The sequence below is a fragment of the Neophocaena asiaeorientalis genome, unplaced genomic scaffold (genome assembly GCF_003031525.2).
Source record: "Neophocaena asiaeorientalis asiaeorientalis breed wild unplaced genomic scaffold, Neophocaena_asiaeorientalis_V1.1 scaffold226, whole genome shotgun sequence".
In the NCBI taxonomy this organism is placed as follows: domain Eukaryota; kingdom Metazoa; phylum Chordata; class Mammalia; order Artiodactyla; family Phocoenidae; genus Neophocaena; species Neophocaena asiaeorientalis.
In genome coordinates, this window is record NW_020173037.1 from 12,272,145 (window position 1) to 12,294,170 (window position 22,026).

General features: G+C 38.4%; 2 protein-coding genes and 1 pseudogene across 7 annotated transcripts in view; 2 read left to right on the top strand and 1 right to left on the bottom strand.

The window, feature by feature from the left end:
• Positions 1–771: 771 nt before the first annotated feature.
• Positions 772–16,665, bottom strand: COPS5 (COP9 signalosome subunit 5). 3 transcript variants are annotated; one of them, XM_024742647.1, is made up of 8 exons: positions 16,189–16,665; positions 13,697–13,931; positions 12,589–12,717; positions 11,856–11,921; positions 11,237–11,322; positions 6,341–6,452; positions 2,699–2,847; positions 772–1,005 (listed from the first exon to the last, which is right to left on the bottom strand). In XM_024742647.1, exons 1-8 carry the CDS (start codon positions 16,329–16,331, stop codon positions 921–923), a joined length of 1,005 nt encoding a protein of 334 aa, XP_024598415.1. In that variant the 5' UTR covers positions 16,332–16,665; the 3' UTR covers positions 772–920. The 3 variants fall into 3 exon arrangements, with proteins under 3 accessions (XP_024598415.1, XP_024598416.1, XP_024598417.1); XM_024742648.1 differs by having other exon boundaries at positions 16,383–16,513; XM_024742649.1 differs by having other exon boundaries at positions 16,181–16,459.
• Positions 16,666–17,913: 1,248 nt separating this feature from the next.
• On the top strand, positions 17,914–19,248 carry LOC112398203 (eukaryotic translation initiation factor 4 gamma 2 pseudogene; annotated as a pseudogene).
• A 617-nt stretch (positions 19,249–19,865) lies between these two features.
• Positions 19,866–22,026, top strand: part of CSPP1 (centrosome and spindle pole associated protein 1) — a 116,806-nt gene continuing 114,645 nt past the window's right edge. For all 4 annotated transcript variants that reach the window (XM_024742582.1, XM_024742584.1, XM_024742585.1 and 1 more), the window contains exon 1: positions 19,866–20,012. The gene's annotated coding sequence lies outside the window, so the exon portion shown is untranslated. The remainder of the gene's footprint in view (positions 20,013–22,026) is intronic.

Consider the following 22,026-nt stretch of genomic DNA (forward strand, 5'->3'; position numbering starts at 1 on the left):
AATGAATAAAGTCATCTCTTGTCACTCCCCACGTACTACTCAACACTCTCAGATCTAAATGAATCTCAGTTCTTGAAGGTTCTAAGTTCTTGCTCTCTGCCTCAGGCCTTCCACATATCGCTGTACTCTTTGTTTAGAAAGTAATAGCTTCTCTTACGCTTTTTCTGGCTAGTCCTCCTATCTTTCAAATTTCAGCTTAATGTCAGGTCACTTGCTTCAGGAAGCCTACCTGGGTAACTCCTCTCTGGGGTAAGTGTTCCTCCTGAGAGTTCCCCAGCACACTTTATTTCTCCCTTCACAGCAGTATACTTAGGTTCTTGTTAACTTAGCCACCACTGGAAGTTCTGTGAGGACAGTGGCCAGGTCTGTCTTGTTCAGAATATCTCGAGAGTAAAACCGGGCCTGGTACAGTAAAGGCACTTGGTGAATATTTGAATGACTAGATACCTGTGCTAGGCTCTGTCTCAAATTTAAGTTATTTGATTTTCAGGAAAATAATTTATGGTGTGACAGTGTTTCACAGGAACATAAAAATGTTACATTAAATTGTATTTTTACTAACAGACTATCAAAAGAAGGTTTAGGCAAATTGAAAAGTGGCTCTGATAATATGGCAGTGAAATGCTGCAATCTTTTGACTAATTTATATAGGCAAGATTTTAAAAAACAGAAAGGTTCTAACAATATTTCTTTCTCTCATATTTAAGAACATTAAAGGATACTAGAAAAATAATGTAACCCTCCCACAAAACAATGAAAGAACCATTTTATTTTAAAGAATTTTATTATAGAATGTTAATATTTAGGATACTTCAGAGCACCTTATTCCTCTAATCAGATTTTTGGTAACTGGTTTCAAAGTGTTACTTGAGTATTTTTCTCATACTGGCTTTCAGGCAGAAGTACTACTTAGTGATTTTTTAAGAGATGTTAATTTGATTAAACAGTTTATCCTTAATAACCTGAGACATCAATCCATGGATAGCTTCTATGGTAGTTTTACAGCTGGAAAGAAAAAAACACATCACATAATGTCACAAGAACTGAGAACTATTTCAAACATGCAAATCCCCCCTCCCCCATTTCCATCCTTGCACGCAAATAATGATTTTTGGTCCTATTCATACTCCGCAAAATATACTGTACCAATTTATAGTTTACTCTTTATAGTATACTATAGTGATTTTTAGCCTTCTGCATGTCTTTTGATCATTTCACTACTTACTAACACCTTCCCAAGAGAATGACAATGTAAAATTTGATATAATTCATAACAGTTAATTTTGTTATATGTCAGAAGGTTTGGGAAAAGTTCTGTTTTAGAAGGTTACCGAAGTTATTTATAATTTATAATTATAGATTGATTCCAATGTTACATTAAAATCTGCTATTCCTTGTTGTTCATTACTTAGAATAATTTTTAAAAATGATTTTAATGAATCTTATGCTTTTTTTCCTGAAATAATCACAAACATCCTTCAAACAATTCAAAGCCAAAGTTAGGTTAGTGGGTGAAGAACTTACATTTTAAAATTGATAAAAAGACAAAAACAAAAAAACACAATAAAAACCCACCAAAATTCAGAAGAGATGCAATTCTTGTAAAGTTATCCCCAGAAGGAAAATTTTCTACTTTTGTACTACTACTTTTCTCCTTCCTACTTTTCTTCTTATATAACTACATTCCCACAGTGAAATTTTTGCTTCATAAGAAATCGAGATGTAAATGCAGATAAAATTAGACACTAAAAAATCAGACACATGTAAAGACAGATGAGCAAAATGACATATTCAGAGCAAGTATCAAAAGTAAGACCTAATGCCAAAGAAAAATGTAATTTTTATCCAGGCTACTACCTCTATACCTTTTAAAAACCCATGGAGAGGAAGGGAATGAGATCATTCTAACCCAAGATGGCTTCTACTCCTAATACACTCTGCACCCTCCCTTCTCTCTTTTCTTTCCTATCAACTAGTCCAGTTTTTCTTAAAATGGATACCAAGGTACTGGTTTACATAGATGTCAACATAGTCTTCCTTTCCTCTCTACCCCTAATTATCACATTAAAATTCAAATTTTTGTGAAAGTAAATATTATTTAGTAGTCTTCCCAATCCTGTATGCATCTGAAGGACCACATAATTATCTCATGAGTTATCAGAGAACACAGCCCAACTTTGTTCCTAACAAATTCTTGTAGTGAAATTTGGGATACTCAATTACTGTATAAAGGATTATTTCAGAAAAATAAGAGAGATACAATCACTTCTCTGATATTTAGGGGTTTAAAACTTTATAAAAATTTGAAATTTGATAAACTTAAATCCTAATTTAATCCTTCAGATGATGATTAGGTTAGAATAGCTGAGGACATCCTTTTGCAAGCTTTTGTTTTTGTTTTTGTTTAAAGATCCAGCAATGGATTGGTTTTCTTTCTTACACTTTCTAGCTGAACCTGGAAAAGGTGACTGCAAGTTTTTCATAACATTACCTAGACCCTTAACAGCCTTTAATGTACCTACTGTCTCCTAAATTTTCAAAGTCAAAACCTGCATTTGAGAACTCTTAAAGGTCCAAATAAGTTAATATTCAGGTACCATTGTAAGTTATAAGTTTAACCGTAAGGAATTTGAATCCTTTTATTTGAAAATCTTGAAAGAAAAAAAGTTAGAGGTAGGAATAGATTTGCTTAACTTACCTGTCTCGTGTAGCTTTGGCAAGTTTGTCTTCTGACTTTCGGTCATGTGTTTCTAGACCCAACATGAAACTCCCTCGTCCCAGCTGGGCTTCTGACTGTTCTAATTTTTCAGACAAATCAAAGACCTGACCGGTGGTATAGTCTGCATTCTGTGGGGAAAATGATATTGTGTCAGTATATGATACTAGTCTATCATTAAAAAAGTATGTAAATTTTCTTCCATATAGAACGTTTCATTTACAAATAATTCCACTATGAAATCTAAGTGGATAGTCAGTGAAGGAAGAAGTCAAATTATACTTGCAAAAACTGATTCCAAAGCTCAAGCAGTTCAAGTGTAGAGTTTTTCACCTTTTATAATTTAAAGATTAAATTTGGAATTGTTCTTTTTGACTGCTTAAATCTAATATTTGTTATTATGAGAGGCTTTGAAGTACACAGATCTGACTCCAGGTTCTGGCCTGCTGCAGATTAGCTGGGGGGCCTTGGGAGAACTCCTTTACTTTTCTGTGCCTTCAAGTCTTCTTGTGAAAATGGGGGAGGAAGGTGATAATTTCTATCTTAAAGCTATGTGAAGTGATGTATATAAAGCTCGTAGGACTGTCAGTGACACCTGGTAAAGCCTTAATAATTGTTAGCTAATTTTGTTACTTTTTCATGTTGAACTTCCAGAATTAGTATTTATGACAGTATTTTAAAAATATTTGTTTTAGCTTTTCTGATTATAAAATTAATAGTTATACAGAAAATGTGGAAAATGTAGAGCAGTATAAAAAAAAAAGGAAATACCTACAATCCCTCCACCTAGCTATAGCCATAGTTATATTTTAGAGTATTGCTGTATACTCACAGGGACACCCACATTTAGTAAGCTGAAATATTATATATGCTGTTACTATTTCATACATTTTAAAAACAAAAAAATTAATAATTACATATGTATACTTAACTGTAATATTTTTAAAAAACATTTTACTGGAATATCTTTATTTTATTCTATTTGCTTAGTCTGTAAAATAGTGTATAGGAAATACAGTTCAATCACAAGACATTTAAAAACATTATTTGCTGTCATCATAGTTACTACAAAGAGCCCTTTAAAATGCTACCAGCTTTCCAGTGATTTTACAAACTTATGATATTTTTAAAAAGATGCAATTATATTCTGGATCTAAATGGTTTAGGTCACCAATACATTCTCCCCCACAGATTTGGAGAAAACACTAATATTTGTAGACCATGTCACATTTGGAAGATTTAGCTCAAGCCAATAAATGTAGGATGGCAGAAATGAAAAAATAAATCAATTACATTTCAAACACACAGAGAAATAATATAAATCAGAAAATAAATTTTTTCTTGTAGCTTTTAGATTACATGCTTTAGCTGGGGAAACAGATGAACATATATTTATATATTTTTTCTTAGAATGCTTAGTAATGCAATGTACTAGGTATAAAACTACAAAAAAGGAAGAAATATAATTTAACCTTTTCTTGATTATTAATGTCCTCAATATATGCAGTTCTGGAATACAGGGACAGCCACAGGCTGAGTAAATAGGATTGTATGCTTTTTTTTTTTAAATAAATTTATTTATTTTATTTATTTATTTTTGGCTGCATTGGGTCTTTGTTGCTGCCCACGGGCTTTCTCTAGTTGCAGCGAGCGGGGGCTACTCTTCGTTGCAGTGCGTGGGCTTCTCATTGCAGTGGCTTCTGTTGTTGCAGAGCATGGGTTCTAGGTGTGCGGGCTTCAGTAGCTGTGGCATGCAGGCTCAGGAGTTGTGGCAAACGGGCTTAGTTGCTCCGTGGCATGTGGGATCTTCCTGGACCAGGGCTCCAACCCGTGTCCCCTGCATTGGCAGGTGGATTCTTAACCACTGTGCCACCAGGGAAGCCCAGAGCTGTATGCTTTTATACAAAGGTTCAGAAAGCTCCAGTCTTACTGTTTCCTCCCCTTGCCATCATGTGTCACTTCTGGCTGCTATTAGTATACTTGCCTCTAAGGAAACACCACACATGGGGCATTTAGCCATGCCTGGTACATAGGAAGCATTTAATAAATGTTTGCTATTATGATCACTCTCTTTCCTTCTAATTTGCTATTTCTGACCGTTGAGGATAAGAAATAACGGGGTCTTCCCTGGTGGCGCAGTGGTTGAGAGTCCGCCTGCTGATGCAGGGGACGTGGGTTCGTGCCCTGGTCCAAGAGGATCCTACATGCCGCGGAGCGGCTGGGGCCATGAGCCATGGCCGCTGAGCCTGCGCGTCCAGAGCCCGTGCTCCGCAACGGGAGGCCACAACAGTGAGAGGCCTGTGTGCCGCAAAAAAAAAAAAAAAGAAATAACAGGAAGCTTGTCAGAATTATATTTAAAACCATAGTAAATATGCTCAAGTGAGGTCTTTTCCCATGAATACAATGAATCAAACAATAATTTAGTAAGGCTTTACTATATGCCTAGTACTTTGCTAATTACTTTATATATAAAATATTTCATATAATCTCAGTGTACTTAACAATGTGGGTACTATTATCATTAGACTAGAAAAGCTTAGTCACATTACATAATGTTGTGAAGGTCACACACAGCTAGTAAAGTGGCAGAGTTGTTTCTGAACTGAGTTTATTTTATTCCAAATTTTGTGGTTCTAACCACTATGTTATACTGTGCTATATGAAGTAGCTTACTTAAAAAAAAAAAAAAAGTAAAAAAACCAAAACAAAACTGTTCCTTACTAAGCTCTAGATAGAAGTTTGTTAAATAAATATTCTTCTAAATGTTAGATTTTAATGATATATTCACTACTATTTTTTTTTTTTCTGCTTAGCATCTGCTGCTTTAAGGTAGTGATATTCTGATTTCCTTCTGAGGACATTCTTAGTCCACATGCTCCTGAGAGTTTCTTCTACCCCAGCCCAGCAGTAAAGCACCTGCCCTGGCCCATGAACTCATGGTGTTCATGCCCTTCACCCAGAGCAGGTTTAAGGATGGGCATGTGACCTACAAAACTCCAGACACAATGAGGCTTTGCCTGAGAATATGTGGGGATATGTGTGTATCTTGGTCTTTTCAGTGTGAAACTGAGAGGCTGGGAGAGCTAAGCTAATGCTGCCATCTTGGTTTCACATGAAGTCTGAAACTGAAGCCAACTGACTTGAAATCAAAGCTGAGAGAGGAAGACCAAGACCTCATAATATTGTCTGAATGCAAATTTAGGTTGTGCGTGAAGTAAGCCCTACTCCTGCACTTTGCAGTTTACATGATTCTCTTTTTTGTTTAAGCCAGCTTGTTTGGGTCTCCTGTCACTTGTAACCAGAGTCCTACCTGACATACACAACAAAAAACAGTATTTATATTTTTCTCTCTGTAAGTCTGTTCAAGGCAGGGGGAGACCTCACCCTCATCTGGCCACTATATTTGTATATATATTAGGCTTAGTCTCAGTGGTACACAACACAAATCTTGGCTTGGCCTAGTATCACAATCCACCTCTGGTCATATAGAATCTGCCCCCAGGCCTAATTAATATATTGGCCAAGTCAGATATAGCCTTTCCATGAAAAAGAGTTTCAGATATTAAACAACTTATGTAGATTGATAAAAAATTCAAACACATTCTTTGCAAGTATAGTACTTACAGTAAGCAAGCTAGAGGAACTCAGCGTATTCACCCAGTATTTATTCCACAAAAGCTCAAGCAATTTGCGATCCAAAGAGGATTTGAAATATGAGACTTCTAAGGCATAATATCTATGAAACAAAAGCACAAATCTAGTGAGTGAAAAAAATTCAACCACATCATATAAAGGTTATGGCCAAATTTAAGTGAATTACATTTCATATCCAAATAGTCATATTTTAATTTTTAGTCTAATAGAATAACAGGTAAACACGGTTTCCTTACTCTTTAGGGGTATGGTTTCAAATCTGATAACTAAATAAAAATTGTTGTTATATTTCTCCCCTCTGTAGAGCCCAGAAATTCCCAAGAAATTATCAAGAACTAATCAACACTTCTGAATGACATATGTTTATCCATGTCATTGAGTTCATAAATTCCGGCCAATAGCACACAAACTTAATGAACTACCTCTCTAGGGTCAACTATAACTTTTGTTAGGCTTTTAAAAATATCAAAAATATATAACTGATTCACTTTGCTGTACACCTGAAACTAACACAACATTGTAAATCAACTATACTCCAATAAAAATTAAAAAACAAAAACAAACGAAAAGCTCCTGAAAATGTCATGTGGACTCCCCATTCCTCCCTTTTTAATCCCCTAATAAGGACCTACTGCTTTTTGGAAAAGCAAACTTTAAGGTAGGTCCTTAAGCCACATAAAAGAATTACTGCTGCTTCCAAAGGTACCTAATTTGTAATCAGGGATAGCAAGGAAAATTTGGTTAAATGTCTGAAATATATATATATATATATATATTTTTTTTTTTGGCAGTATGCGGGCCTCTCACTGCTATGGCCTCTCGCGTTGCAGAGCACAGGCTCCAGACACACAGGCTCAGCGGCCATGGCTCACGGGCCCAACAGCCTGCCAGTGCAGGGGACATGGGTTCGATCCCCGGCCCGGGAAGATCCCACACGCCATGGAGGAACTAGGCCCGTGTATATTTATAAAAAATAAATAAATAAAAATAATAAATATCTCATTATGTTCTGTACATCAGTGGATACAAAGAAACACAAGGGACTTGCTTACCTTAAGGAGCTTACCATTTTTATGGGAAATGTGGGGTGAATCCACAAAATGTTAAATATATAATGATATATGTTGAATAACAAGTGGTGCTATGGTGCATATTTAAAATTAATCACCTGCCAATTGAATGTTAGAGATAATGAGTACTCTTAGTATAGACAGAACTGCCTGAGAAGCCCCAGCGAAAAGGCAGAATTTAGAGTAACCCTTACATGAGTCTATAGTGTGGATATGCTGAGAACGAGGAGGTAGTATTAGGCAGAGAGCACTGACTCACAAAAAGGAAAGTCGTGAAGGGAATAATAAGTTAATCAGTTTGCCTGGACAGTTTAGCAGGAGCAGAAGAATTATGTGAAGGGAAACCTAGAAAGCTATGTTGGGGTCAAGCTGGCAGAGGACATTACATAAAAGGCTAAGAAATGATCTTCTAGGTACTTGGGACTCATAGAAGGTGTTTGAGCAGATCAATGATATAGCCAAAGAGGTAGTTTAGAAAGCTGGCTGTGGTAAGATGTGTTAAAGGAGACAAAATGGAGGCAGGGATACCACAAGGGATGCCACAGCAGCGTGGCAGATGTGAGGAGATAAAGGCTCACACTCAGGTTGGTGGTGTAAAAGATAAGCACACATGGATACGACAAAAAATTCTTGTTCATTCAATTCAGGAGTGAAGAAATAAAAAAAGAGTAAGAATTTAAAGATAATTCTAAGTAAAGGCTTGTTCAAGATTAAGATATCCATGCATATGTGTATATGAAAGGGACATAGCTATAGTGAAATGTGGAAGTGGAATAGTATATTTCTTGAGCACTTATTATGTCCTGGTGCTTTACATACATTCTCATTTAATCTTTCCTACAACCATACAAGGAAGGATTTATTATTCCCATTCTATAGACAAAAAAACAACTCTAGAGAGTAAAGACCTTGTTCAAAGCCACAGAATTAGAAAGTAGCAGCAAAAGGATATGTTAAGTTATGTCTATTATCAAAACCTCACGGTCTTAATTGTTATATCCAGAGTGTAGACATTTAAGACATTGTTTAAGAAGTGAGGCCCTGGGAGTTGAGGGGGTTAGGTATGGGGAGAGAAGGCAGGGGCTCAAGTGGAAAGGTCAGTTTTAGAAAGGAGGGGTTGTACCTCTGATACTTGAGGGAAAAAGACATGAGAGGATGAGCACAGCAACAGATATTTAGATTTATAAAGGATGGAAAATAAGGGAACTCAAACTTGAGGGTCTAGAATAGACTTTCATGTTTTAAAATATATGGACCACCTTAATGTTATTACTGTTTTAATTCCGTAGGTTGATGCAATGAAAATTTTTGGTCTACTATGTAGTGATTAGCTGCAAATCTCAGTAGCAGAGTTGAAAACGAGAATATTCAAAATTATTCGTGGAGCTAAATCCTCATCTTCTGTATGGGAAGTCAATAATAGATACTGCCTAGAACTGAAAATCAAGAAGTAGCACTATCAGCATGCTGTCTGAAGATACGGGGGTAAATACTTAAACAGAATAACTATAATAGTTTAAGTGACTGCCTCTGGGAGATGCAAAAGGGAATGGTACAAGATTGTTTATTTTATAATAAATTTCATAGAACCATTTGACTCTTTAAACTATGTGCCTGTATAACACTGATAACATACAAGCTAATTTAAAAAACACTTTGTGTCTTATTTTTACTAAGCCTCTTCAAAGTTAAATATATTTAGTATCTATATTAGATTCTATGTTTAAAACAAACTTTGGATTATGATCTAGAATTTAATGTAGAAAAGAAAAAAAAAGATCAATATAAACTACAAATAATAGCTCATTGTCAAATAAGTTAGGAAATGGATATATAATGAGCCTGTACAAAACCCCTGCTCTTTCAACTTGGCACTATATTTCATTAATGATTTGAAATAAAAATAAATTAAGCAACTTATTTGCCCTATGAAAAAGTTTACTCTTTATTTAGGAACTGATCCTAAGTAAGAGAGTATCTTTGAATATCCTAGTAATTCCAGGTTCAAAATTCTACGCTCTAGCAGTGCAGGTAGCTAGAATGCAGTAACTCCTCTTTGATAGGCTTATATTTCAGAAACACAGGAAATGCAGATTTGTTTGGATACAGAAAGCACAGACTCCCGCAGTCTTTTTTTGTTTCAAAAGCTGCTGCTGGTGGTGAAAGAGGTAGAGCAGGTATTAAAGGTATAAGCTTTTGATACCACAAATCAATATAAATGAAAAAAATGGTTAACTCTGAAAATGAAAGTATCACGGCAAAGGTGTTTCCATGCTTAGGAGCAATTCTCTCAAACAGGAATGGTTTAAGTTCTTTTCAGTAGAGCAAATTAAGTGATTTAATTCCCAACCTCTCATTGAAAAATAAAATAGAATCCTTTTTTTCCAGAAGTATGTCAGGGATGACTGAAAACCAGATATATTTAAAAATTAAATTTTAGAAATTCTGTAATTTTCTAAGAATTTCTAAACACAAAAATAAGCAGTAGTAGCACATGGGTAGTTAAGGTATTCCTTGAAGTGGGATGGGAGGTATGGAGAAAGGGACACTAGTAATCATTTAGGCAACATTTTTCCTCTTTTTTTGGGGGGGTGCCCACCCTTCTATGTGCCATGTCCTATTTTAAATGTTAGGATACAGCAGTGAATTGATTCTGCTCTCATGAAGTTCACATTCTAATGAGGTCAGTAACAACGAAACAAAAACATATAAGGTGGTGACAAGTGCTAAGAAGAAAAATAAAGCAGGGAAAGGTAACACTGAGTGACAAGAAGGTGCTAATTTAAATAGGGTGATCAATGAACATTCTCTGTTAAGGTGACCCTTAAACAGACACTGGTTGATTGAAATAGTGAGTCACATGGAAATAAGGAAGGATGTTCCAGGCAGAGGGATTAGCAAGTGCAAAGGCCCTGAGGCAGGAGCCTGCCTAGTACATCTGATAAACCATAATGAGGCCACTATGGCTGGAATGGAGAGAGCAAAGGCTCAGTGACAGGAAATGAGCTCAGAGAGATGGTGGGGGCCAGACTACATAGGGTTGTGTGGTCCATGGTAAGCACTATAGATCTTATTCTTAGTGAGATGGGAAGCTATTCTGAGAAGGAGGAACATGGTCTAACTCACATTTTAATAGAATCTGTCTGGCTGACAAAAGACCTTTAAGGGGTGGGGTAAAGGTCAGAAGCAGGAAGACCACCTAGAAGGCTAGTGCTTTGATTTAAGCTCCAGATGGCTGTGGCTTGGATCAAGGTGATAGTAAGAGAGGTGGTAAGATACATTTAGAAGGTGGAGATAACTGTCTTCATTGGTTTAGCAGTTTAAAAAATTGAGATGTATACAATAATTCACATACCATAAAATTCACTATTTTAAAGGAGTATACAATTAAGTAGTTTTTAGTATGGCTTCTTTAACTTTTGGAGTGAAACTGTTTGGGGAGAATTTTTGCTAAGTGGAAACTGGATACATTGAAGGCTGCAGAAATGCCAGTATCAGGCTGGCCCTGAATACAACTTCTCTCAACTGTTAAATTCGTTAACGGGCCAAGTGTCTGGAACATTGATAAAGTGTTTATGTATGTGTGAAAGGTAAATAACATGTTAGATTAAAACAATTATTAATAAAATTCAAACATCATCCTAAATTTGTATATTCTTACTATTATTTTAAAAGATTATGAAATGCATTTCATCTGAACTTTTTTTCTTATCTATAAAATTAGGGGCTTGGTCTGGATGACCTCTAAGGTTTCTTATGATGATTTTGGCATCAGATACATTTTTAAATTACTTACTGTTTGCAGTGTACACCAAAGTCTTCTATTTTATTAAGTGGGATAGTCTGGTACTCAGAAGGTCCTTCATCAGGAGGCTTGTAGCCCTAAACAAAAAATGAAGAAAATAGAAGATTTAAACAAAACAAAACAGAGGAAAAACATATTTTCTATGCAGCTTTCTATTTATAGAAACATTAATTTTGGGGAGCCAAATACTCCCCAAAACATTAAGTATATTGCTTATACCCTCCCTCAACCCCATTTGGTGGCCGAAGGCTGGATTTGGCTTATAGATTCATTTTTCTTGTCCTCAGGTGATACATATTTTTGCTCATATCTATTTCAGATTGCATGGAAGGAAGTAGATGGATTTAACTTGTTTCTCTAGTACCCATCAGAATGCCATGGACATACAAATACTTATTAACAAATGAAGACTGCTTTTGAAATAAAATTAATAATATGCAGCACAAGTGTATTGTCTTTTGCTAAGGGCAATTTGTGGTAGTTGGACTTCTATTTTGTAAATATTGTTAAATTATTTTAGGACAAAATGAGATACCATAACACATCTTTAAAAATAAATCACATATTTAAAATTTAAAAAACTATAGGGACTTATAATTTAAAAAATTACCTTTGGGTATGTCCTAAAGGCTCCAAGATTCACTTTCCCTGCAGATATTGTTCTTGTTGGGTCAATCTACAAGAAAGGTATATTTAATATCTGCTGATTATAAAATCACTATATACTTCTATTTGTTTAAACATTATAAGCCTAGAAATACCTATGTACATATAACACTATATGCACACACACACATAATTAAAAATAATCATATAATAGGGAAAAAAATAACCAAATTGAAAAATCACAGAAGTTCAACAGAATGGTTAAGTATAGAAATCTCATCGTTAATTTAGAGATTAGATCTAGTTATTATATTATTTAAGAGTATTAATTGAAGATTTGCTCATCTTTTTCAAGTTTTTTTTTCTTTAATAGATGAACAATTTCTACCTTCCTCATAGTAACCTGGATTGCATCTAAAACACTGAGCAGTGCAAGAGCTGCTCTAGCAATTCCTGATTTAATCAATTCAGTCAACATTGACTGAATGCCTACTATGTGCAGGGAACTGAGATATAGATGCTGTGTATACCCATCATCTTACAGAGTGGGGGAAGAGATGCAGAGAGGTTAAGTAACTTGTTCAAAGTTCCAGCTACAAAGAGGTGGAATTCAGATTCAAGCTTAGGCAGACTGACACCAGAGCCTTGCTCTTTACCACACTGTTTTTATTTCTCTGTATACTTGCTTTAGTAAATCTTCATGAAAATTAATTAAAAGTGGTTGTAAAAATACTTACTACCACGGCTACAAATGGTTCCTGGAACTGCTGATTGAGCATCTGAGTACTAACATCAATCCCAGAAAGCCAGCAGCCATAGCCAGGGTGGCTATGATACCAGCCAATTGCATTTTCAAGGCGGCCGACCTAACAAATGAAGAGGGCAAAAGAGCTTGAAGTTCCTGTTTAATCTTAGAGACACCTGTGATTTGTCTGTTTACATAGTCTTACAGTAAAATAATAGTATGCAGGATAGTTAAAGCATATGCTGCTTTTAAATTTAAATATATATATATTTTAGATAATACATGCCCAAGGCACAAAATTAATAAGATACCCGTACAATAAGGTTATTCAGTCTCCTTACCACCTCCTTCCCCTCAACCAGTTTCTCAGCCCAGATGTTACTACTGTAGGCAGCTGCTTACATACCTGTCTTCTAGAGCTATTCTTTGCATATAGAATATATAGTCTTTGCATTTATGTAGATTAATGAGAACACACACAATGGCATACCACCTACAGTGTTCTACACTTTACTTTTTCACTCAACAAAACATTCTGGGGTTTGTTTCATATAAATAAATATATAGATAACTAGTTCTTATTTTTTTTAAAGGCTGGCTAGCACTTCATTGTATGGATATACCGTAGTTTATTTAATCATCTTGATATCTAGGTACATTTAGGTTGTTTCCAAATTTTTGGTTTTAAACACACACACACATAATGAATGTGAGAATTGTAAAAAAATTTTTAAATTGAGATATAATCGACACATATTAGTTCAGATGTACAACATAATGATTTGATATATGTACATACTGTGAAATGATCACCACAATAAGTGTAGTTAGTTAACATCCATCACCACACACAGTTACAAATTTTTTTTTCTTGTGATGAGAATTTTTAAGATCTATTCTCCTGAGTGAAAATTTATTTTAAAAAATCCATGCTAATCTCATATACATTATATACAGTTGAGAATAACTTAAAATATAAACTTTAATGTAGTAACTTAAAATATAAACTTTAATGTAGAGAGAACAGTTTTAAATTTAGAAACTCAAAAGTAACTGTGGGACTCTTGCAGTTACCAAATTTTAAGGAACAGCATTTTTACCTGTTTGGCATTTTCTATGTATGCGGCCATGTACTCATATGCAGCAGCCTGAGCATTTACTCGGGTTTCAGTGCCCTCTACAGGCAAAGCAAAACTGTCCATAATGATCATGGTTTCACCATCCACCTTTCCCAGCATCAAGCCCATCACTTCCAAGTTGCCTCCTGATCTGGCATGCATCACCATTTTCAGTAGAGCCAATGCTGAGATTTTGCAGTACTTAAAGTAATGGTGACTACAAAACAAAGGCATGGTGTAATTAACTTTCTTATATAAGTACAATTTCAATACAAGTTTTTGCGGAGATTAACAAATAAGTATTGAAGGAATTTATATTGATGGAATGGGGAGAAAGTGTAGAATGTGGGAAAGAAAAAGGAAGTAGAAAAGGACACAGTTCTGGAAGGGGGATGGAAATGATAAACATGTCATAATGTGGCAAAGTACTTCCCACGGGGGGAAGGGAAAAGTATGAAATAGTTTTTAAATATGCTATTCAAGTAGATAGGAGGAATTACATAACCAGTTCAATAGACTTTTTCTCCATTAACTTTTGGAATCACCAAATCTCGGCTTCTGAATCTGGTTGGATGGCTGTGCTTCATTACTCTTGGGCCTAACCTTCTGGCCTAACACTTAAGAATGTGGGCTCTGACATCCATCTGCCTAGGTTTGCATCCTTGCACTGCCATGTCCTAGCTGTGACCTTGAGACAACCACTTAACATCTGTGCCTGTTTTCATAGAGCTATTGTTAGGAGGAAATGGAGTAAATGAAATGACGTATATAAAGTGCTTATCTTAGTGCCTGACACGTACTAAAACTTTTTAAGTGCAGGCTGTTATTAGCACTATTAACCGATCTTTTACAGTACTCTCAAAGAACAGTGTGTTGAAGGTTGTGGCTTCTCTCTGTGGTATTAGCCTCAAAATGCAAAATGTAGCCTTAATATCTTTAATTCTACTATGATGGCTATTTCAGTTTGTCATCTGTGGATGTGACCAAACTACTTTTGAATAAAATTACATTTCAGTCTCACTGATGGAGCTCAAGACAGCTAGGATGAATATAACTAGAGATACAATCACACAGTGAGGCAAGCTGATAGTTTCCAAATATTTAACAGGCTATATCAACCTAAGTGCACAGCTTGCTATAGAAATAGCAGACAACCAGGCAAACTAACCAGTCTGTAAAGAGTGGTCAGTGTCTTTGAGAAGCCTTTTTAAGATGTCTGCCCACAGATTTCAATCACAACTGAAAAATATGGAGACCTGGTCTTGGGAGTCAAGATATGAATTAAAATCTTTGCTCCTCTATCTACTGGGGAAAAAAAGACAGACACAGTTATTGTGCTTCTATTACATACATTCTAGATCTTTTTTTATACATGACCTCATCTAATCTTTATGACATAATTAACCAGGTAGGTCTTATTTCTGTTTTACAGATTAAAAAAATGAAGATAAGTAAATTTTGTAGGGTCAATCAACTAATTAGTGACAGTTGTGAGATTTGATCTTAGGTCTGACTTGCTCACTTAAGAGTTCGCTGCCTCAGTGTAATCATGAAATAAGTTATTTACTATATTTGCTTGTTTTCATATATGCAAAAAAGGAATAAAAATACAGTACTGGGTTGTCATGAAGATTTAATGACATGGAAATTCATAGCTCAATGCTCAGCCCGTAGTAATTACTCAGTAAACGTTGCTGAATCCGAATACTGACAGTTAAAGTTTGCCTTGTGAAAAACTGAGACAGATGAAATATGGTTTTTTTTGTTGACCACTACTTTCCTGTCTATCCATTAGAGAGACTGTGCTCCTTTTACTCTCTCCCTAACAATATCTGCTTTCAGAAAAGGATAAATGCTGTGGGTAAAGAATCCTCTACCTGTCATCACTCCCAGGGACACAGGAGTTTTGCTAAGGGGCTAAGAATCTTAAGGTCTTTTGATATAATTTCTGGCTTATGTGAACTGGTGGAGTAACATTTTGGGAGACTGACCAGAGCCTCGTTGTGTTTCTGAAATAATTACCAGCAATCAAAAAACAATTAGAGATCTAAAAGATTATAGGCTAGCTTTTAAAGAGATAAAGAAGATAGCTGCAGTCTCCAGCCTGAGATCGGCGGAAGATCCCAACAAAGTATATATCGACACAGGGTTCAAGGCAGAGTGTGGAGCATATTGTGACAATACGGGTGTTGAGAAGTGAAAGCCCAAATCACCGCTTGTCGTTTTCCTCTTCCATTCTCTCAAGGCAAACGGGTAAAAGAGACAGAAAGGGGAATCAACCAAGCCCCGGTGGAGGGTCTTAGGCTCTACTTGCGGGGATAAAAAGGTAAAGCAAAATTTCTCAGACGCTTACTCTTTCTCCTCCCTGCACATGAAAAGACAAGCTCTCTATCCCCTCCAACTCCCACTCCCCCTGGGTGTCTTAGACTCCCGCCACCCCGCCCTCCCCTGCGTTTCGCCAGGGACCTCCTCACTCCTTAGTCCAGGGCTTCGCCGCCAGAATTTCTTGCTGCTGTTTCTTGTCGTATTTGTAGATTTCATCGATACTCTGGGCTTCCTGCATGTTGTTGGCTAATTCCCACGTTTTCTGGGCCATACCACTCCCGGAAGCCGCCATCGCCGAGGAATCGGAGAAGCTGTTGCCTCCACAACCTAGACGCAACTTTACCTCGCTGGGTTTCCGGTTGTGGGCTCCGGACCCGCCCCAGCACAGGTGCAAACCCGCACTAGACTCTCGAGGCCGCCATGACACCTAGTACCGGAGGTGAAGTTGGTACGGACCATTCGGGAATGGCGGGGGTCCTTCGAGAACGCGACGGTATAAACAGCAGTTACGCAATAGTAGAGACAGAGGAATCTTTTTATGGCTTAAATGAGAACGCATGGTCTTGGAAAATTGTACGTGTGAATTAGGACAAAAACGGTGATTACTCAGGGAATGGTATAGCCTCCCGCACCGGAAGAAGGGCATGTAACGTTATGCCAGAAACTGGAATTCTTTCGGACTGCGCAGGCTCGGCTTCCGCCATGTTAAAAATGGGTGGATCCTTAAGCTGGGACGGGGGAGAGAAGCGTTTTTGTGTGGGTGTATGTACTTTAAACGACGTAAGTTTGTTGAAAGACTTAGAAAAAATAAAGGATGTCTGTGGAAAAACTGACATGTAAGTGATTCTGAATGCTGGTTTTGAGAGAATAACACGTGAATCACTGCACATGAGTAAAATCCTGAGGGCGCGTGCTGGCCGGGCCCTAGACTTCTCTAGAGGGGCGTTCTCTGGCGTTCCGAGGGGGCTGTGGAAACTGGTGGATCGCTGCGGTCATGTCGGTTGGCGCTTTTGTAAAAAGTAACATCTATGCGAGCTGTTGGTGTACTGAAAGTGTCCGGTACCCAGTTCTTAAAATAGTTTACAGTTTAATCTTCTGCACTAATCTATAGAACCACCTCTGTCCCCGAGGCCGGATTAGTCTACGGGGACTACTTGTCATCCAAGAGTTAATACAGTGTTTAACCGTTTCATTTATTTGCTGCTTTTTGGTATTCTTCCTCTCTTGCTTTCCCCCACTCCACACTAGATTCCAAGCTCCAAATCACAGGAACCAGGTCTCTTATTCCTTGTTTTATCCGTAACACCTACCACAGATGTTCAGTAATGTTTTGGCTGGGAAAAAAGAGGGAAAAAAGCATCACAGTTCACCTCTCCCGCTTCATCTTTCTTTAGTTACCCTGAAACTTTGCATAAGTGGTCAGCATTGCCTGAAGTGCTCTCCCATTACTTTTCTGACTGGGAGCTCATATTAATATTTAAAAACACAGCTCAGCGATCTCTACCATGCAGTCTTTCTTGACTTCCTTCTCTCTCCAGTAATCTTCCTTCCATGGTGTCTCTAAATGTCTGTAGGTGCTTCTGTAACTGTTACATTGCATTGAAATAATGTATTTGTTTACTTGGAAGTATTTTTTTCACTGTAAGCTTCAGAGTGCAGGGCACTCCGCTCTGAGTTGTATCCTCTACTCCTAGAAAGCTGTGTGACATTTAGTTAAGACAAAAACATTAGAATTATGGAGTCCACACCCCCGCCTGAGGTTTTTGACATTAATGTCCAGTTGAAGATAATTTGTCTTTCAAACCCTCATACAAGGTATTTTTCCTCTCTTCTTACTTTGTCTTCAGCAGTTAGCTAACTTACAAGATCGAGAATGGTTAACAGAGCTTTTCCAACAAAGCAACGTCAGTATGCAGAAAATGCTCCCAGAAATTGATCAGAATAAGGACCTCATGTTGGAGATCTTGGAAGGAAAGGGACTGAGTTTCTTATTCCCACTCCTCAAATTGGAGAAGGAACTGTTAAAGCAAATAAAGTTGGATCCATCCCCTCAAACCATATATAAGTGGATTAAAGACAACATGTCTTCCAAACTTCATGTAGATAAAAGATCTGTGAACATCTTAATGCCTAGCATCTTATATTTCTAGTGAAGTAAACCCACCCAGTGATGAAACAGAGTCTTCCTCTGCTCCTTCCAAAGAACAGAGCAGGAAAAACAAGCCAGTAATGCAGAAATTCCTTCATGATCACGTTGAGCTACAAGTCACTGCCCTCTATGTGCTTCAGGTGCACTGCTACAAGAGCAACTTCCCAAAAGGCATGTTACTCTGCGTTTTTTTCACTTCTATGACATGGAGATTATTTAAGAAGACGCTTTCTTGGCTTGGAAAGAAGATATAACCCAAGAGTTTACAGGGAAAGGCAAGGCTTTGTTCCAGGTGAATCAGTGGCTAACCTGGCTAGAAACTGCTGAAGAAGAATCAGAGGAAGAAGCTGACTAAAAGAACCAGCCAAAACCTTAAGTTGTGCAAAACATACTGTTGCTGTGATGTAACTGCACTTGACCTAACCACTGTGAAAATTCATTCCACTGTAATGCTTTCACAATATTTAAAGCACGTCAGTTAGTATTTCCTTCTGCATAAGATTTTTTTGTAGTGTAATGTCTTAATCATAGTCTACCATCAAATATTTTAGGAGTATCTTCAATGTTTAGATAGTATATTAGCAGCATGCAGTAATTACATTGTAATTTCTCAGGCGGAGGCAGTCTATTGCAAGGACCTTCTTTGCTGCCAGTTATCATAGGCTGTTTTAAGTTAGAAAATGGAAGACCAACAATGAATACTGTAGAAATGCACTTTGCTCAGTAATACTTGAGTTGTTGCAATATTTGATTATCCATTTGGTTGTTACAGAAAAATTCTTAACTGTAATTGATAGTTGCTGCAGTAATAGTATATTGCCTGTATTTCTACCTTTAGTGATGGGTTTTATGTGCTAGATTTTAATAACCTTGAGCCTGGGCAAGTGCACAAGTCTTTTTAAAAAAGAAACATGGTTTACTTGCACAAAACTGATCAGTTTTGAGAGATCGTGAATGCCCTTGAAGTGGTCTTTGTGGTTGTGAAACAGATGGTGGGAATTTGAATTGCTCCCTCTTATTATAGTATTGAAATTAAGTCTACTTAATTTATCAAGTCATGTTCGTGCCCTGATTTTATATACTTGTATCTATCAATAAACATTGTGATACTTGAAAAAAAAAAAAGCCAAACCATTAGAATTATGGAGTCCACACCCCCGCCTGAGGTTTTTGACATTAACTTACGTTTGAAGATAATTTGTCTTTCAAACCCTTCTACAAAGTAACTTAAGATAAAGGACTCTTAGTCCCACTGTCCTGGGAAGCTAGAGATCTCTTTAATAGCGGTAGTATATTGCCACTAAATATTGGGTGAACTGAATATGTTGAAATTAGTAGTAAAAGCCTAGGACAAAACGTTGACCCGACTGCTGGGAGAGCAGTGATGCCCCGGAGAGGTATGCCAACAGTTTTTCTATCACTACCAAAACAGAATCACTTTAGCCTGGGGACGTGTCCCCCACGGTTTAACAGTCTCCAGGCAGAGCAGGAGAACCAGGTGGCTGAGAACCCAGGCCAGGTGTAGGCGAGCCCTGCGAACTGCCGGGCGTCCTGCGGCCTCCAGGGCGGCAGGGGGCGCCCCCGGCCGCGTGGCCTTGCCCCGCGGCCGTAGTGGGGCGGGGCCGCGCTTGGCCGTTGGCGAAGGGCGGGCGGAGGGCTCGGCCTGAGAGGTGGAGCCCGGGCCAGGAAGCCAGTCGCCCTGTTTCTGCGCTAGGCGACCGCCGCCACTTCTTCGGACCGCGAGGAGCCGCGCTAGAGCGCTGTGCGTCTCCCCCACGCAAGCCCGGGAGCCCGCTTCCCTGAGTTAGAGTCCGTCGGCCGCAGGTGGGGAGCGGGCCTGGTGGGGTGTGGCCGGGGCTGGGTTCTCGGCCCTGGGGCGAGGGCAGGGCTTCGCCGTGGGCGGATGTCTCGCGGCGGCCGGGCTGGCCGAGGTCCCGGGGGAATGGGGTAACGGGGTTGGGGTGGGGGTAGCGGTTCCCCGCCGACTGAGGTCTCGCGGCCGCCGGGCTAGGGGCGGTGCCCGAGTTATGGGGTTGGAGTCTAGCAGCAGCAGGGCCGGGGACCCGGGACCGGGACGAGGCTCCCTGTGCGTGAGGGTCTCGCTGTTGCAATGCCGGCCCGGGGCGGTGCCTTGGTTGTGCGGTCTGGACTCGGGTCTGGACCCCGGGGCCGCAGCTGCAGTCACTGCCTCGGGTGCTGTTGAGACCCGGTTGCCTGACAACGCGCTGACACTTCCTAAGGAAGCCGCCACCCACAGTGCCCAGAGACCAGTTGTGCCTCGGTTTTCGTGCCTTGCCGCCCCATCAGCCGCCCTCCGTTGCTTGGCTAAGCCTCCGAAGCACCTTTCCTTTTACTCGGTGCGGGTTAGTGGTTAACGTTTATTGAGTGCTTGTGCACCCAACGCTGCTTCTCAGTGCTTTGCTTTGCAAGTAAAATTTAATTACCACAGCCCTGTGAGGTCGGTGCTGTTATTAATCCTGTTTCCCTTCGGCTCCTTGAGCTTGAAGCTCTTCTTTCTAATTGTCTTGATTTTGGCATTGTTACCTGGGATTGGAATCCCTTATTTAGTAAATGTTAGCAATGGGACTCATCTTTTGAGAGGGAGTGGCTCTCAAGATAATAGGATTAAGAAGTTTAGCTTGGATTTTTGGGAAGACTAATTTATTTTTTTTTCTTTCTTTTTTTGTTGGGGGGAGACTAATTTCTAAAGTAAACCACTACCTAGTTTCCAAACACCTCAGGAAATGCTAGAGCCAAATAGTAACAAATATGAGTTTGTAAAAAGCCAATTATCCTCAGAGAGGTTCGACTTTATATGAAAGAATGGCTTTTCATGTTGACAAGCAAAAATGAATCCCATGGTAACCAATAGGATGCTGCTTTCTTTTCTGCATATTTTTTCTTACTAGGAGTAAACTGACTTTCTGCTGGTTATGTTTATGCTGAATGCTCCCTAGGGATGAAATTTTGGGTCTCCTGCAGTACAGATAACCTACTGGAAGGGAGGTAAATTGATAGGGTAAATTGAAAAGAGGTGCTTTCAGTATAGTGTTTCTCAAATGAAGTTTTTAGACATGTGATTTAACTATTTCAAACTTTGAGAAGATTTCAGATTATCCCTTTAACGTCATTCTCACTTAAGTTCTGATTACTTTCCAGAGTGGGAGATAGAAGTATTTGAATAAATGTTTTGGCAATTTTGCATAACCGGAAGGTTATCTAATTTATGTTACTGTCCTTAGTCACCATTAATGATGTATTGTTAACAGCTGCTAACAGACTTAGTTGTGCCTTTATATATTTGCGCTCTCTCTGTATCCTAACCCTCAACCTCCTTTCTCCCCCCAGTAACATGGTATTTACTTCTTAGCAACATTTAGAGGGTTTTGTCAAAATTTGGATGTGCCCTTGGAAGTTGCTCATGTGGATGTCATCTGCCAGGAGAAAAAGATTGGGCACCTTTCATTTGGTGGAAAGATCTCCAGATGGTTGGGAAATGAGAAACATAGTTCTGGTTCAGCTCATCCCTCCCTCTCTTTCTTCTAAGGCTTTTTCACAGGCTTCCGCCTGCACCCCACAGCCATATGTAATCACACCCTGCTATTCTGTTCTCCTATGTTAGGGTCTCTTTCCTGACAACCTCTTCTTTTATAGCTTTAAAGATTATTTTAAAAACTGTTAACCCTTTTTTCTCCAACCTGGACTCTACTCTGAATTCCAGACTTATTCAAATTGCTTTCTTGATTCTGCTACTGGGTCCTATATGGGTGGGTATCAGTCCCTAACTCCCAGTCTGGCTAGACTGAGCCACTGTGACAGGGGACATAATCTTGCCCAA

Excerpts from the sequence above, each read along its gene's own strand:
- COPS5 (XM_024742647.1), bottom strand. The coding sequence starts at position 16,331 with ATGGCGGCTTCCGGGAGTGGTATGGCCCAGAAAACGTGGGAATTAGCC. Across the intron at positions 11,922-12,588 it reads AACCATTTGTAGCCGTGGTA|ATTGACCCAACAAGAACAAT; the intron begins GTAAGTATTTTT and ends CCTTTCTTGTAG. Across the intron at positions 11,323-11,855 it reads CCTTTAGGACATACCCAAAG|GGCTACAAGCCTCCTGATGA; the intron begins GTAATTTTTTAA and ends TTTTTTGTTTAG.